General features: G+C 38.2%; 1 protein-coding gene across 1 annotated transcript in view; it reads left to right on the forward strand.

Annotated features, from left to right (window-relative positions):
* Positions 1 to 18709, forward strand: part of LOC125913328 (filaggrin-2-like) — a 68811-nt gene that overhangs the window by 49828 nt on the left and 274 nt on the right. The window contains exons 3-6 of the mRNA XM_049618403.1: positions 12581 to 12680; positions 14733 to 14952; positions 17520 to 17678; positions 18279 to 18497. Of these exons, the coding sequence (XP_049474360.1) occupies positions 12581 to 12680; positions 14733 to 14952; positions 17520 to 17678; positions 18279 to 18497 (698 nt within the window). The remainder of the gene's footprint in view (positions 1 to 12580; positions 12681 to 14732; positions 14953 to 17519; positions 17679 to 18278; positions 18498 to 18709) is intronic.

Raw genomic sequence — 18709 nt, forward strand, 5'->3', positions numbered from 1 at the left:
GATGATGAGTGATGTTGAGCATCTTTTCATGTGTCTTATTGGCCATCTGGATGTGTTCTTTGGAAAACTGTCTATTCATATCTTCCACCCATTTTAAATTGGATTATTGTTTTTTGAGTGTTGGATTTTAGAAGTTCTTCATATATTTTGGATATTAACCCTTTATCAGATATGTTGCTTGCAATTATCTTCTCCCATTCTATAGGTTGCCTTTTAGTTTTGTTGATTGCTTCCTTTGCTATGCAGAAGATTTTAAAAAATATATATTCAGGGGCACCTGGGTGGCTTAGTCAGTTGGGTGTCAGAATTCAGCTCATGATCATGATCTCACAGTTTGTGAGTTTGAGCCCTCCATCGGGTTCTGGGCTGACAGCTCAGAGTTTGGAGCATGCTTGAGATTCTGAGTCTTCCTTTCTCTGCCCCTCCCCCATTAGCACTCTGTCTCTTAAAAATAAACCAACATTAAAAAAATTTTTAAATAAATATATGCAGAGTAGCAATAAAAACATAAAGTAACTAGAAATTAATGACGATACATTACCTCTTCATGGAGGAAATTTGGGGATCTAATAAATAATACAGAAAATTGTCTGAATAAATGGAGAGACATTTCAGCTCTTGGTTGGGATAACTTAATATTATAACTATATCCATTTATCCCAAATTAGTTGATCAAATTAATCCATAAATTGAATACAATCACAAATACTTCAAAATGTTTTGTTGAATTTTTTGAGAAAGGTGATAACCTTAATCTAAAATTTTTTTGAAAGAGACCAGGGGTTGGGGGGAAGGGGCAAAGGAAGAGGGAAAAAGAGAATCTTGAGCAGGCTCCATGCCCAGTGCAGAGCCCCACATGGGACTCAATCTCACAACCATAAGATTGTGACCTGAGCTGAAATCAAGAGTCAGACACTTAACCAACTGAGACACTCTTAATCTAAAATTTAGATTAACCTTAATCTAAAATTTTTATGGAAGAATAAAGATCCATGAATAGGTTAAGTCAACATTTCAAAAGAAGGGCAAAGAGGAGGAATTTGCCCTACTAGGTATTAGGAAATACTACACAACCATAATAAAAATATAAAAGGGTATATTATTGCAGTAACAAATAGATCAATGAAATATAAATGAAGAGTTTAGAAATATAACCATTACAAGGGAATTGAATATACAGTAATGTGGGCACCACATATCAATGGGAAAAGAATAGATCATTTAATAGATGGAGTTGCAAATCTAGCTAATGCTATAGATTAAAATAAAACTGGATCTGTGCCTAAAACTACATCAAAGATAGGCTCCAAATACAATAAACGTCTAAATGCAAAACTTAAAACAATAACGTAAATAGAAGAAAATATAGGAAAATACCTATGTATTTCCCTTATTCTTTGCTTATTTGTTTCTTACATTCCCCATTGTGAAATCATATGGTATTAGTCTTTCTCTGATCACCTTATTTCACTTAACATATACTCTCTAGCTCCATCCATGTTGTTGCAAATACCAAGATTTCATTCTTTTTGATGGCTGAATAATATTCCATTGTGAAGGACATTGTAGGAAAGGACATTGTAGATAGAACTTTACATGCATACAACATAAAACAAAAATAGCGATTACCTTTTATTACATCATAATGATTTCTGATCAGTGAAAGGTACCATGAATAAAGTTAACAGATAACAGACTGAGAATTATTCGCAATGTCTAAATCTAACAATGAACTAGTATCTAGAACATACAAGGAACTCCTTCAAGTAAAAAATAAATAAAATAAAATAACTGGAAAATGGTAAAAGTATTTGAAGAGGCAATTTACAGAACAGGAAATCAAAATATAGATTTATGTTTAGAAATATATGTTTAGAAATATACATTGGGGTACTCAAACTTATTAATTAGAGAAACACAAGCTGACATAACAGTGAAATAGACTACATAATACTAAGCGTCAAGAGATGAACGTGGGTTTAGGAAACCTCAGGCACTTCTGGGAGGAAAGCAAAGCGTACAACTGTTCCAAAGGGTGATCTCAGTGTTCAGTCAAATCAAGCATACACACATGCTACCACTCAGCAACTCTACTTCTGTGTTTACAGCCTCCAGAAAACACTTCTCATAGACCCATAATGGATGTATATAAGAGGATATTCATCATGGCATTGTTTTTGGCACTGGGTAACTAGAAGCAATCTGAGCATCCATCACTGGGGGGACTGCATAGTGCACAACAGTGGCACAGTAACAGGTGATGGACTAAATATACATAAAGCAAAATGGACAAAGTGAAAAAAGGTAAGAAACAGAATGAGATCTACCACATAGGAGCATGTATATAAAAGAAAACTATGCACACAAATATAACAATGCATATTCTTAAGGAACCCATACAAATTAAGAGATACAAAGTAAACTCATTAGAGCAACTGTCAGTTGGGGGAAGTATAGGGAGGAATGAGAGTGAAAAATGGAAATAAGAGTTCATCAATCAATCAACCATTCCAAAAAAGAATCTGCATAGACCAATACTGACATATGCCATGAAGTGAGGAATACAGTTGACTCAAATCTCTACAACTGGAATTTAAAAATAGACCTCGGTATCCTAGGTGCTGATAGTCTCAAATCAGCAAAAAGTCTAGGGCTAAATTCTATGAACGGTTAACTGTATAAGATCATAAAATGGAATGTGAGAAGGGATGAACATCCTTGGGAAGGGTGAAGGCCTAGGAGAGATTAGAAGACCTAAGAACAAATGGATCTGGAGTCTGGATCTCTGACTTGAGAAGATAAAAGGAAAGTTAGACAAGGGGGCAGTTAAATCATTTTCTAAAGCAGGATAGTCAGGTAGTTCCCAAAGTTGAACAGCGCTGGGGCCACGGACTCACACATCTACTTCTGCAGAAGTTCCTAGAAGCAGGTCCCCAACATCCTCAGATGGGCCCCCTGCTCTTGCTCCCAAAAGAATATACCCTTTAAAAATAAACTATTATGTGACTGATATTGGCTCAGTCTTTTCTTTGGAGGGAAAGGTGAGCCACAAAAGAATGGGCAGGAGGGTTTGTTCATTCCTCCTCCCTTTTCACTATTACCACTCTTTCCCTAATATGCCCTAGTTATCTTGTTTTTTATATTTATTATAAATGCGGAACATAGTCAAAAGCAATCAGCAAAACTCAACTAAAACTTTGATAAATGAAAAGGAGAATGTATTGGTTTGTGTAATTGAAAAGTCTTGGATGGATCTTGTAGGCTCAAAGGGTATCATCATGGTTGAGTGAATCTCTCAGTCTCTCAGGTCTACTTTTCTCTCTGCTGACTCCATTTTCAGGCAGACTGTTGGCATACAGTCACAAGATGGCTGCAGCAGCTCAGCCTACAAGCTTCCAGGCTCAAATCTCAAGGTATAGGGGGTGGAGGAGCATGGAATGATATCTCCTTGCCGGCAGTCCTGAGGTCCACTCTGCCTTAGTTAACCCAGGTTACATGCCCACACACCACTGCCCACTAATAACCAAGTAGCATTCTTCACCTTCCAAGTCAAAAGTAGACCCTCCACCCCACCACAACCACATTGAGTAAGAGTGGGCATTGAGGGAATGACCCCGTGAAAATCAGGGACTGTTGTGGAAGGTAGAATGTATACAAGGGAGGCAAACAATAAATGTACCTAGAGTAATTTTCACCAAGTTTTTAGTATTTACGTTTATCATTCACTATTCATCTAAAGCTACTCTCTTCCTGAAACAAATGAAAACCATCTCCCTTATCTCCTAAATTTAGTAAAGGAATCCAGCAGATCACACTGCTCCTATAGGACCTCCAATAAGTTTCATAATCTCAGGGAGACAGGGTCAACTCTTGAAGGAAAAGTCCTTGAAAAAGAAAAGAAAAAGATACATATTTTCTGCTCTTCTCTCTTGATGGAAACCATACACATGTAAAAATTAAATCAAAATAAAAATGCGTTAAAAAAAGAATGCCTTATACTGGGTTCTAATTCCATAAGATTTCAGAATTACATAATATTAGTAATTACCATTTATTGGACACCTGCTATTAATATCAGGCACAGTGTCAAACCATTGTATGTAATTCATTTAATAACTGTGACAACCATGCAAAGTGTACATTATCATCCTTACTTTAAAGATGAGGTAACAGGTTCGGGGAGATTAGGAAATTTGCTCAGTCACAGACCCAGTAACTGGAGTAGCCAACAATCAGAGGCAAGTCTGTGCAGCTTGCAACACAGTGCTCTCAAAACTGTACCATGGATTTTGTGATTGTGGCACTTACTAAAGCTCTGATACTGTGACCACAGTGTTATTTGAATCCAATCATTTCATGTACCTCATCTAAAAAATTCTTATAATTTGGAATTTCATGGAAAAAAAAACCAATTGCCTGAATTACTAAATCTGTACTGTAAAAAGAACTGAAAATAGTTTTCGTGAATTGCTCTTAAACATAAATATATATTTACTGCCACAGTACACTTTGCAAGAGTAACTGAGGTTCTGGTTGGAAAAATGAAAGAATGAGTTAAAGAGGTAGAATCAGGGAAATATGGATTAAAATTATTAAATAAAAACTGAGGGCAAAAACTACCTCAATTTCTCAAGAACTGCCACAGAAGAGCAGAGAAGTCATCCTGGAAAAAACTGCAGACAAAAGATATGGGCTCCAGACTGACACACCCATTCAATAATAGGCAATATGGGATGCCAAAAAAGTTGTCTGATCCAGCCCAGGGGACTTTGCCCCAAGTTATCTGGATATCCCCTGAAATGAATGCTCTAAGAAATTGGAAAAATATGGTCATATTTCAGGCAATGCTGACAAAAAGGGAGACATGTTGGTGGGGCAAGAGTTCATCTCTACTTCAACAAGATCACCAGTGATGTGAAAATCTAGAAAAGTAACAAGAAGAATCTCATTCATCTTACAGTCACACTTTAAAGACTTTGGAGGCTTGGGTCTCAGTGACTATTGGGGACATATGGTACTTTAGAGTCCTGCATGACTGTTTTTAACTTTTTCTGTAAGCACAAGTTGTAAATAATATGCCAGTATAACTTCAGAGTGGTTCTGATGTTCACCTTCTGAACCCATCAACTCCCAGGTGATTCGACCATGCAACACTCTGGCCCTGCAGCTAAGCCACGTACACTACTCTGGGTCCTCCCCTGGCTGCGCCCGGGTGACAGAGGTGTGGTGTAGTCAGAGTCTGGAGCTAGCTATACCAATAATCATGGGGGTTATCAATCAAGCATCTGCCTAATCTACAGGGTGTAGGCAGGAAATTATGATGGATGAATAAACAAGAGACTTGCAAGCAGGGGACTAAAGTCCAAGCTGATAAAAAGTGGGTGAAGAGTAGATGGAAGGGTCTTCAGGTACCAGGAGTTCAGATTTCCCAGCACCCAGAACAAATACTGACCTTCAGCAGGAGGAATTTAAGGATGGACATTCCTCAGAACTCAGGAATCAGTATCAGATCATCTGTGCTGATAATTTAGCTTTGATGCCTATCAGTTACGGTAACAAGGTCTCTGCCTGGTTCTTTGTCTTTGAGTGTCTCACGTTAGAATCTCTTTTATTTTTTGGTCTTCCCTACTTCCAAAATTAAAATCCTGGCCTGAAAGATGAACCCTAAGGTCCTGTTGGTACCAGCTGCCCATCACATGCCCTTCTAAATCTGTCTCGCTCACTCTCCCTCTCTCTCTTCCTCTCGAGAGGGAGAGCGAGAGGGAGAGCGACTATACTTGGCTTCTTCGTCATTCAGTTCTACTTTATTGGATTGTCCCTTCCTAACCTGTCTTCCCAAGACTCTGACCTATTGCCCCTTGTGCTTTGCTCTCCCTCAGCCTCCACATCTAATGCACTGTCAAGCTCTACTTCTGAATACCTCTTCCCTTCAATACCACTGCTAACACTTTAGTATGAAACCTCATTATCCCCCCTCCCTTTTTCAAGTTGTCTGCATCCTTGCCAGTGTCAAACTCTATTCACCATTCATATTCTTAGCAGAATTATTTTTACTAAGTAAAAATCTGGTCCTGTCACTTTTCTACTTAAAAACTCTGCACCACAGGGAGCCTGAGTGGTTCAGTCAGTTAAGCATCCAACTCTTGAATTCAGCTCAGGTCGAGCTCCACACTGAATTTTGTGCTGACAGCACTGCGAGCCTTCTTGGAATTCTCTCTCTCCTCTCTCTCTGCCCCTCCCCTTGCTCACAATTGCACTTTATCTCCTTTCTCTTTCTCTCACTCCCTCTCTGAAAACAAATAAATAAACTTAAAAAAACATTTTTTTAAAACTCTTCACCACAAGAGACTCTTAATGATAGGAAACAAACTGAGGGTTGATGAGGGGAGGTGGGTAGGAGATGGGCTAGATGGATGATGGGCATTACAGAGGGCACTTGTGATGAGCACTGGGTGTTATATGTAAGTGATGAATCACTGGATCCTACTCCTGAAACCAATAATGCACTGTATGTTAACTAAATAAAATTTAAATAATAACAAAAACTCTTCAGTTGCTATCCAATGTAAATATGATAACATCCCCATCACTTAGCATGGCTTTTGAGGCCTTTCCATATAGTCTTCCAGGTCCACTGCCCTGTTTTCTCCCACACAATCCAAAGGCTCATTCTTTAAAGATGAGCTCAAATATCACCTTGTCTGGATCTTCTAAAAGGGAATCAGCTAAAATAAACAAATGGGACTACGTCAAACTAGAGAGCATCTGCACAGCACAAGAAACAAGCAATAAACTGAAAGGCAACCTACAGAATGGGAGAAAATGTTTGCAAACCATATATCTGATAAGAGGTTAATAGCAAACTTATCCTAAATGAAATAAGTCAGTCAGAGAAAGACAAATACCCTATGATTTTACTTATATGTGGAATTTAAGAAACAAAACAGATGAGCATGGGGGAAGTGAAAAAAAGTGAGAAGCAAACCATAAGAGACTTAACTATAGAGAACAAAGGAAGGGTTGATGGAGAGGAGGCGGGTGGGAGGATGGACTAAATGGGTGATGGGCATTAAGGAGTTTACTTGTTATGATGAGTACTGGGTGCTATATCTAAGTGATGAATCACTAAATTCTACTCTTAAAACCAATACTACACTATATGTTAACTAACTTGAATTTAAATAAAATCTTGGAAGAAAAAAAAACAATTCAAACAAGTTAAAAGGAAAAAAAAAAGAAAATAATCCAATTTAAAAATGGGCAAAATATCTAAAGAGGCATTTTTCCAAAACAGACATACAAATGCTCAACAGGTACATGGAAAGATGTTCAATATCACTAATTATCAGAGAAATGCAAATCAAAACCACAACAAACCACAATCTCACACCTTTTAGGATAGCTATTGTCAAAAAGAAAAGAGATAACAAATGTTAGTGGGGATGTGGAAAAAAGGGAACCCTTATATACTGTTCATATGAATGTAAATTAGTATAGCCACTATGGAAAACAATATGGCAGTTCCTCAAAAAAATAAAAATAAAACTACTATATGATCAAGAAACCCCACCCAATTCCTGGGAACTGAAATCAGTATCTCTAAGAGATATCTGCACTTTCATGTTCAATGAAGCATTACTAATAATAGCCACGATATGGAAACAACCTAAATGTCCTTCAGCAGATGAACAGATAAAGAAAATGTGGTATATACATACAATGGAACATTATTCAGCCATAAAAAAAAAGGAAGGAAATCCTGCCATTTGCAACAACATAGATGAACCTGGAGAACATTATGCTAAGTATTGTAAGTCAGACAGAGAAAGAAAGACAAGTACTGTATGGTAGCACTTATATGTGGAATCTAAAAACAAACAAACAAAAAAAACACATCAATTTCATAGACACAAAGAACAATAATTGTGGTTACCAGGAGCTGGGCAGGGGTGGTGGTCAGGGAATGGGAGACATAGGTCAAAGGGTACAAACTTAGTTATAAAAAGAATAAGTTCTGGGTATCTCTTGTAAACATGATGACTATAGTTAGTAATACAACATCATATACTTAACAGTTGCTGAGAACACATTGTAAGTATTCTCACCACACATACACAAACAAGAGAAAACATGTGAGGTGATGGATGTGTTAATTATCTTGATAATCATTCCATGTTTAAATCATCACATATACACTTTAAATATATACAACTATCATGTTCCAATAATTCCTCAATAAAGTTGGGGGAAATTTTAAAAAATAGAAGAGAATGAGTTGCTTCCTCATCTTTCTGCAGTAATTTGTAAATACCTTTATTATAACACATGTCACATTGTTTCTTCATTAGATTATGAACTCCTTGAGGCCAGGGAGCATGACTTCACTGATAGGCCTATGACAAGCATCGTGACTAGGGAGCAGTCAGCTAGTAACAAATGTTTGTTGAATGAATGAATGATCCCTGAACACTGTGACCTGTCTCTTAACCTGAACTTCCCTCTGACACCTGTTTCCCCCTCTAGAATACACTCTAGTCTATCCACCTGTCTACAATATCCCTACATATACAGTGAGCAGGTAGGAAAGGGGAGTGGGCACTTATTCCAATTCTAGCCCTCCTAATCTTCCACATTGATCTGTAATTGCTGGCCTATTCTAGATCCTGTGTGAACAGAAGACACTGGTGAAATCTGGTCAGAACGGCTATCATGTCTCTGTCCTGGCTTGCTCCTCGGTCCTTCTTTTCCAGTTTTCCCAGTGCTGCACCACTGTCACCACAGTTCAATGTTTCTATGGGACGAGGAATGGTGATGGCCCCTCCTTTACTGCTGATACTAGGCACTGCTGACATGGCCACTCTAAAGATCTCATACTGTCCTTTCTCATAACCATTCAAAAGTTAAGTCAGAAAAACTTTTCCCTTAACTACATGGGGTGATCTGTTGCTTTTCTATTATTCCTTCTATCATTTTTTCTGTTCTTACTTTTATCATTAATTGTTAAGAACAACTTTCATAAATATAACATAGCAACTGCATAGATACATCCATCACACCCTAGAATGCAATGCCTCTGGCAATCTCTGCAGTTGTATAGATGGTTTAATGAACCATCATGATTTTTATTTTATTTTATTTAATATATGAAATTTATTGTCAAATTCGTTTCCATACAACACCCAGTGCTCATCCCAAAACATTCCCTCTTCAATGCCCATCACCTATCCTCCCCTCCCTCCCACCCCCCATCAACCCTCAGTTTGTTCTCAGTTTTTAAGAGTCTCTTATGCTTTGGCTCTCTCCCACTCTAACCTCTTTTTTTTTCCTTCCCCTCCCCCATGGGTTTCTGTTAAGTTTCTCAGGATCCACATAAGAGTGAAAACATATGGTATCTTATTTCTTCACAGCAAAGGAAACAATCAACAAAACTAAAAGGCAACCAACGGAATGGGAAAAGATATTTGCAAATGACGTATCAGACAAAGGGCTAGTATCCAAAATCTATAAAGAGCTCACCAAACTCCACACCCAAAAAACAGAGAATCCAGTGAAGAAATGGGCAGAAAACATGAATAGACACTTCTCTAAAGAAGACATCCAGATGGCCAACAGGCACATGAAAAGATGCTCAACATCACTCCTCATCAGGGAAATACAAATCAAAACCACACTCAGATATCACCTCACGCCAGTCAGAGTGGCCAAAATGAACAAATCAGGAGACTATAGATGCTGGAGAGGATGTGGAGAAACAGGAACCCTCTCACACTGTTGGTGGGAATGCAAACTGGTACAGCCACTCTGAAAAACAGTGTGGAGGTCCTCAAAAAATTATAAATAGACCTACCCTATGACCCAGCAGTAGCACTGCTAGGAATTTACCCAAGGGATACAGGAGTACTGATGCATAGGGGCACTTGTACCCCAGTGTTTATAGCAGCACTCTCAACAATAGCCAAATTGTGAAAAAAGCCTAAATGTCCATCATGATTTTTAGCAAAATAACATTTACTGATATAAGCGCTTCCTGAAGAATATGTCTCCACTGTTCAAAAGACCTGCCTTTGATCATTGCTTTCTCTGTGACTGTCTCTCACACATATTCTCACTGGGCAAGTGTAATACATGGTATTCCAGCTACTGCAGATGCAGAAATCACACACACACACACACACACACACACACACACACACACACAAACACACACACACACACAGTATGTCTTCTCCATACCTCATAGAAACTGTCAGTGAGTGCCTGGGAACAACTGTGTTGGGCATGGAAAAAACTGCAAGGCAATCCAGACTGGCATAAAATGGCTTGTTTATATTAAGAGTACACTTATCTTGATGAGCACTGAGTAATGTACAGAACTGTTGAATCCCGATATTATATATCTGAAATGAATATAACATTGTATATTAACTACACTGGAATTAAATTTGGGGAGGGGAATTAAAAAAAATTTAATGGCTTTATCTGGAAAAAGCTCTTTCTCACTTGTATTCCCTCCACTCCAGTGTCCCTTCCCTCATTCTCTCCATCTCTCCATCTCTCAATCTGTCTTTCCATCTCTCTGTCTCCGTCTCTCTGTCTCTGTCTCTCTCTCTCCACACACATACACACACACAGAGAAGAGGCTAATGAAAGCAGACTCTGAGGTCACTGAAGACAAATTGAAATTTTTTTATGGGATCAACCTTTCTCTCTTTCACCTCTGTCCTGGCAAATACAAGCTGCGAATACAGGTGTTCTTGCCAGATTGTGCTCCACTCTGTAGGGCTAAGCAGGTACATGGCGACTACCATGCCAAGGAATCCAAGTGGATATCCAACATGGAAAGGTGCCAACCCAAAATAGCACCTCCCAGGAGATGACTACAACTCCTGTAGGAAATCATTTAACCACAAATTCCAACTCCCCTTCACTCCCACAGCCTGTCACCCATCTCAAAGGGCTGGTCCCTTGAATCGTGACAATCTGACCCACATCAGCAGCCCCGAGGCCAAATGGCAACATAAGGCCTTTCCAGCCCATTGGATAGGAAAAGGGAGGGACAACCACTTGAATGATTGTAATTGAAATCCTGTAATTTGGGATTTGTCAATAGCTGCTAACTTTTGGGGAGTTTTCTTTACCCCCAACACACTCTGGCAGCCACAATATGTAACTGGACACCTACAATGCTTCTGAAACCATTTCATCATCTAGTAACAATGAAACAAAGAATAAGTTCTGAGGATAGAGAAGATGCCCCATATCTCAGAGGTCACTGTTCCATGGCAGTAATTTAAAATGTTTAGAGGGAAAAACTACTTGGTATTCTAAGGGTAAAAAACTAATATGCAAAAGGATCAGCTGTGTTGGCAGGAAGTGGGGTACAGAAAGCCAAGTGCTATCTTCCAGTTCATGCTATAAAATGGAACTGATAGTCCTGTCACCCTGCAGTTATTAAACTGCACTGATCAAATCGTCATCTGAATCAAGTCAGGCAAAGAAACTTACTTGAATAACAGAATCATAGCTCTCAGGTTGAAAGAGGAATTTATCAGACATTTGTCCAATGTTCCTCTACTTAATAATCCCCCTCCAAAATATCCCTGGTCTCATGCTCATCTCTGATAGCTGATATAACCTGATGCAAAGCAAAGGGGATTTACAGTGAAAAGTCCTGAGTTGGAGGCCTGGGTCCTGACTTTCTGATTCATCAGCAACACTACATTGGACCTGCTGGTCATCAACTACAATATGATGAGGCTAGACTACTTGACTACCAACTTCTCAAATGATTCAAAATTTTCTAGGCTGTGATAGGGAACTCACTATCTCCAAAGATAATTCTTCTCATGTTTGGATAATTCTGACTAGTAAAAAGTTCTTCCCTATACAGAGTCAAATATGCTTCCCTGCAGTTTCTACCCACTTATCTGACTTTTTTATATAACCTATGTATAATCCTAATTCTATGTAACAGCCACTCATATAATTGAAGACAGACACTTATCTCCCATCCATCTACTTCTCACTCAGTTCCCTTTACCACCCATCTGGCCAATCATCCTGTTTACTTTACTCGGAACCCATAACAAGTTGTCCACATCTTTACTGAAAAGTGACCATATATAACTGAACAAAAACCTACAGAAACAATCTGGCAAATGCCAAGTGAAGACCAGCACCACTTACTCTGTTCTAGCTAATGTGCTTCTTTCATGCAGCCTAAATCAGCATTACCTTCTGGATACTACATCACACTGCTGCCATCACAGTATCCCTGCTTTTACTTATGTCTTCTACCCTGTCCTTGCAAAGGTTAATTTAGACCCAAAGTCAGAATTCTACTTTTCTTTCAGGAGGATTTATTATTATGTCTGAGCTGTGTTGTGACATGCTAAAATCTTCTTGGAGCTTCAGTCTATCCTAAAATTATTTGTCAGGTGCCCATATTTTCATCCAAGTGACTGATGAAGATGTAATGATTATGATCGTGGCCAAGAAAATAGTCCTGGAGCAGACCAACAGACTGTCCTCCATATTTATATGAATCTAATATTTTGGTCTTCTGCCATTAAAACATCAGATCCCAGCTTGCCTCATCCTTGCCACTCTCTGGACTCCACCTTTCCGAGCTCATATGCCACAGCCGAGTCTTTCTGCTGCCCCTACAATGGTCTCCGCAAGTAAGTTCACCCAGGACTTAGGGTAATTTCAGAGAAACCGCTGTTTAATACACTAAAAAGATAAATAAACCTAACAAAAAAGGAGAAAAGTTCACACCCAGAGTTGTGTGGGACAGTGGAAATAATGTGGGAGTTGGATTCACAATGACCTGGGATTGAATCCTGGTGCTGTAACTTACTCACTGGGTAACTGCGGGTATCCTACCACTATCAGTTCCCTCATCTCAAATATAGGGATAATAGTAATGGCCTCACAGGGTTGTTCTGGGGGTTAGAAGTGATACGTGCAAAATCTTAGCCCATCCTCAGCACATAATCTAAGCAATACAGGTTATTTTTATTATTATAGCATGGTGAGAAAGACAAAAACACAGTAACTACTGGCCCAGAAAGACAATTAAACCCAAGAAGAAAAGGAGAGAAAAATGAAGCCCTGTGTCTTGTAGATGTTAACTAATGTTCCACAAATGAAAGAACTGATGGTTTCGTTGGAAATAAGAGCATTAAACCCAGTTTTTAAAACTCATACATATTTCTATCTCATTGGCCCTAAATAAGATTGGCCACCTCCTTACACATCTTATTTTTATCATTCTCCAGAAACTCATAAGATACAAAAGATGACTCAGACCCAGTAAATACCAGGGTGAGAAGAAACACAAAATGGGAAAGGAGGGGGTGCAGACACATAAGTAAATAATTACAATAAAATATCACCAATGCCACAAGAAAGATAAATATAGAGCATATGGGGAAACTGTGATCTATATGGAGATTTCAGTTAAGCTTTATGAAGGAGGGGATGATCCCAGATAGTTTTAAAGGATGAGGAGAAGCTACGACTGAGAGACACTCCAGGTAGTAAGGACAGCATGTAGAGATTTTAAATAGTGGTAGACCATTAAAGGATCATCCAAGAAATGTCGATCAGTCTAGAGTGACTTTCCCATAGAATACAAACAGTAAGAGAGGCAGCTGGAAAGATACAGATTTATGTCTATTGTGAAGGAGCGTCTAGGTCTAGAAAAACGTTGGAATTCTACAAGAGGGAATGATGTGATAAAATTAGAAGATGAATCAGGCAGCCTGTAGCAGAGGGGCTCGTTATGACACTTTTTACAAACAGCCATGTGAAAGATGATGAAGTTCAGAACTAAAACTGCAGCTCTAGAGAACAGGCCTACATGTGCAGGAAGGTAATCTACAGAGAACTGGCAGGATGTGGCAGCATATGAGGGGTAAATGAGAGGGAGAAATGAAAAGTGACTGGGAATAGCTTGAGACACTCAGTGGATAGGGATGTCAGTAACCAATATGTGGACTTCTAGAAGACAGTACACTTTGGTGCAAGCCATGACAATGAGCTCAGTTTTGAATAGCATGGGCAGAAGTAACCAGGGGACATCTGAATGGAGCCATAGTCTGTTCAACATAAAAGTCTGGAAATCAAAGGAGAGGCCAAGAAAAGAAGCCTCCTGTATATTTATGAGAATAAGTGAGAAAACCCACAGTTTAACCTATAGAAAGAGTAGGTAGAACATATCTCTGATATCCCAAGGTAATAACCTTGAAAACAATGTAAAATTAGATTAATGGTTCTTGTCTAATAAAGTCATGCTAGCTTCTGGTGATCACTGCTTTTAACTTAAGAGCTCATTTTCTTGCTTCCTTTTGAAAAATCAAAATTAAATTTGCCTATCTCTCCTCTGTTTACCATAACTTCTAGAAAACCAATATTCATTTCATGCCAAGTTCTCCCAGTATCCACACATAGAATTCATAGACAAAAAGGGACATGCAGTGGGTACCTGTGATGTTTTTCTACCCCAAACTCAATTTGAGGATCTCAAAATGTGTATTTTACTTCTCTAAAGACACAGTTAAGAAAGTATATTTATCAATAGATATTTATCAAGCACCTACCAAGTCAAAGTGGGGGTTATAAAAAAAAAAAGTAGAAGGTGTGGACCCTGCACACCAAAGAAAACCTTCCTCAAAACATCCAGTACATGGGGTTTATGTAAAACTAAATTTGGAACTTGGTAAAACAAGTACAGACGAGTACGTGAGGAAGTTGGGAGGTAAACACACTGCTAGAGAAATACAGGTGGAGATACGGGTGGATCTGGGTTTGGTTAGGAGTGATTCAGACCATCCTACAGAGAATGGCTCCTCCCTGGATGGACTTGCTATAAAAGGGCCACTATCCCAGACTTCAGCACCAAGCAAAGCTCCTTCAGGCTACATTCTACTTATTCTTCTGGTGAAGAACGTAAGTAAAAGGGAATACATCTAACTTTGCCTACTTGGTATTAAGCAAGGTGGAAATACGGGAGGCATGTGTGCTCTGAGGGAAATGTTCTGGATGTTTGAGGATCTTCATTTTTAGTGGAACTGTTACTAAAACCTTATTTTGATATAAAAGGAAAATGAAGCATAAATGTGTTTCCTATGAAGCTACTCAATACTCTCTGTATTGCTGGAGTTTCCATTTATTCATTCATTCAATAAATATATACAAACTGCCTTCTATTTGCCAAGTGCTGCACTTGGCTGATTATGCAGCAGTGACAATATAAACTCCCTACTCTAAGGAGTTTGCATTTAGTAGAAGAAGACATCCAGTAAACAATAAATGAACAAGAATTTCAAATAGTGCTAAGAACAATGAAGAAAATAAGAGAGTGGTGTAATAAAGTGATGGGAGGAGAGAATTTTAGATTAGAAGGCCGGGGAAGAGCTCTCTGGGGAATTCTCCTTTAAACTGAGATCTTAATGACAAAAGGAACCAGCCAAAGCAAAGGGCAAGATTCTAAATAGGAGTCAATTTGTTTCAAAGAATAAAAAGAAGCTAGTATGCCTAGAGCATATTTAACAAAAAAACAGTGGTGTGTGGTGACATCAGAGAGCTAGATGGAGTAAACCATGTAAAGAGAGGCATAGTAGAATTTGTACATTACTTTAACTACATCAGAAGTAATTGGAGAGTATTCAGCATAAAGAATGAGATAATCTAATGCATGTTTTTAAAAGATCATTCTGGGGGCTGAGTTAGTTAAGCGTCTGACTTCAGCTCAGGTCATGATCTCATAGTCTATGAGTTTGAGCCCCAAATCGGGCTCTGTACTGACAGCTCAGAGCCTGGAGCCTGCTTCAGATTCCGTGTCTCCCTCTCTCTCTGCCCTTGCCCTGCTCGCTCTCGCTCTATCACTCTCTCACTCTCTCTCTCTCAAGTAAATAAACATTAAAAAATTTTTAAAAGAGCCACATCAGTATGGATATATGAATATATCCAGTAGAGAAGGACAACAATTGCAAAAGCAAACTGTTTGAGTAGGCAAAGGGGTTCCAGTGCCAAAACAGAGGACAGGAGCACAGACTGTACACATACACAACATCACTGCTGGTTAAAGTCTGTGGACACAGATGCACGAGGCTGGAAGATCAGAAATTGGCAAAGTGAGGAAATTCTTTTCATTGGCTTCCAAGCTCTCAATGAAATAAAACTCAAGGACTTCTTGTGAGATAAAGTACAAAAAGTCACTGTTGAGCTTTTGCCAGTAAGTACAAGAAAGACGGGGTACATGCTAGAAGCAATGACAGAGATTAACCAAATGTCTAACCAGAGTAAAGAGGGAAGTGAATACATAAAGCAGAAATAAACAATGAGGCCACAGAATTATTGAAATCAGAGTATAAGAGGAGGTCAGAAAGTGCAATCCTTGAGATGCAGACTTTTGGGGACAGCACAATTACACATAAGTTCAAGGTCTGGAATATCAACATAAATGACAGTGCCTGAAAAAAATCTTAATTTCTTTTTGTAAAAAGCATACAAATGTATTTTTTAATTCAATCTTTACAAACTGTCTTTTAGCCAACCAGTCTGATCAATTCACATACATAATTCATGATAAAATTATATGTAATCCTACTTTTATATTTTACACTTTCTGTTTACTCTCCCTTATCTATGCTTCTTATTTTCTTCTTTCCTGGTTTCCAATGCATTGATTGAAGCTTATTTTTTTTTAATTTTTATTTTTCCTCTCTATGGTTGAGAAGTTATAAACTGCACTATTTTAGTGGTTACTCATAAACTTATCAAAATACAGGTTTAACAATGTCAAGAATTAACACCTATTTCCTCTCATAAAATAATCCAAGGTCCATACATACTTTAGCTTGATTTCAGTCATGTCTTTCACATTATTGTTTCCTATATCATATTAGTTTCGTCTGGTTTTATAACTTCTAAAGTAGTCATTACAATGCTTTTATAAAATAAATGCTTATTTAGATGTCATTACAATGCTTTTATAAAATAAATGCTTACTTAGATTTATTGACCTGCTTAGTAATTTCTTTGTTCACCAATTACATAAATTGAGCATGCCTTAAATGCTCTTCATTAAGTGGCAAAATGAAAGCCAGTCAACAACAACAAAAAAAATGTATAATATTGAGAAGCTATTAAAGCCACCCTATCCAATTAAAAATACTGTATACATCATGAAATGTTAATTTTAAACAAAGGTGGAAATTCAATCTAATAATTGATAAGACCTTAGAAAAATAAAAGACAGAGGCAGTAGGGTGGCTATGTCAGTTAAGCATCCACTTCAGCTCAGGTCATGATCTCACAGTTCCCGGGTTCAAGCCCCACATCAGGCTTTGTGCTGACAGCTCAGAGTTTGGAACCTGCTTTGGATTCTGTATCTCTCACCCCTCCCCTGCTCGCACTCTCTCTCTCTCAACTAAATAATCTTTTTTTTTTTTTTTTAAAGAAGAATAAGAAGAAAAGACACACAAAAGTACATTTTTATTTCTTCCTTCCAGGTTCACCTTTACTACCAAAAGATGTCTACTCTCCTGGAAAACATCAATGCCATCATCGACCTATTCCATGAGTACTCAACAACAGACAAGGAGACTGACACACTGAGCAGGGAAGAACTGAAGGAGCTCCTGGAAAGAGAGTTTCGGCCAGTCCTGAAGGTAAGGGATATCAGCCAGGATCCAAGGGTGTATCATGTTTCTTTTGCAGCAGCATGGTGACAATATCTGTGAAGTCTTTGTAAATTATTACTTTTGGAAAAGAAAAGAGACTTCATCTTAATTCAAAACAAGTATTATTTTCCTCTCTTTACACATTTGATATACTATGTGCACACAAAAATGTGCACAACACACAAACACACATTCATCTTCTATGAAAGAAATATAAATACTTAATGACAAAAACTGAACACCAAAAATTACTTCTTCATGTTATGTTTCCTAATCTCAAGAATGCTAACAAGCTCCACTAAAAAGACAATGCACTGATAGATTTCATAACATACGTATATTAAAAAGAAAAAACAGGAATATGACCCATCCAAATTATTACTTTTCACAACTACTATTTAACATGTTTTTAGGTACATTATCTACACTTTCCTGTAACTAATCATAAACTGAACATTAGCAAAGATACAAAACCACATATGGTCCCACATTTCCTTACCAAAAATCAGAATCACCAGTTGGTTGGATTATTCAACTGACCATGTGAATCACTCTCATGTAATCTCCCTGTATCTTCCATATGTACAGAATCCAGATGACCCAGACACTGCTGATGTCTTCATGCATATTCTTGATCTAGACCATGACAAGAAAATCGACTTCACTGAGTACTTTCTAATGGTATTCAAGTTGGCTACAGCATACTATGAGTCAAACAGAAGACAGAACTTCCAAGCAACAGAGCAAAACCAAAACCACCATGCACACCATACAAGAGATGAAGACGATGATTTAGATGAAGACAAAGTACAAGAAGAAAAAGAAGAAAAACTGAGAAAATCCACACAATCAGGAAAAACCCATGAAAAAAGGAAGGAGACAAGATCCAAAGGACATAAAGGAAAAGGGAAAAATAGACACGAGCAAGGACGTGACAATTCTAGACAGGCAGGATCCCTTGAGGGTGAAGAGGCCGATGGTGGACACTCGGACCAAGGATCTCGTCACCATCTGTCATC

The sequence above is a fragment of the Panthera uncia genome (assembly GCF_023721935.1).
Source record: "Panthera uncia isolate 11264 chromosome C1 unlocalized genomic scaffold, Puncia_PCG_1.0 HiC_scaffold_4, whole genome shotgun sequence".
Classification (NCBI taxonomy): domain Eukaryota; kingdom Metazoa; phylum Chordata; class Mammalia; order Carnivora; family Felidae; genus Panthera; species Panthera uncia.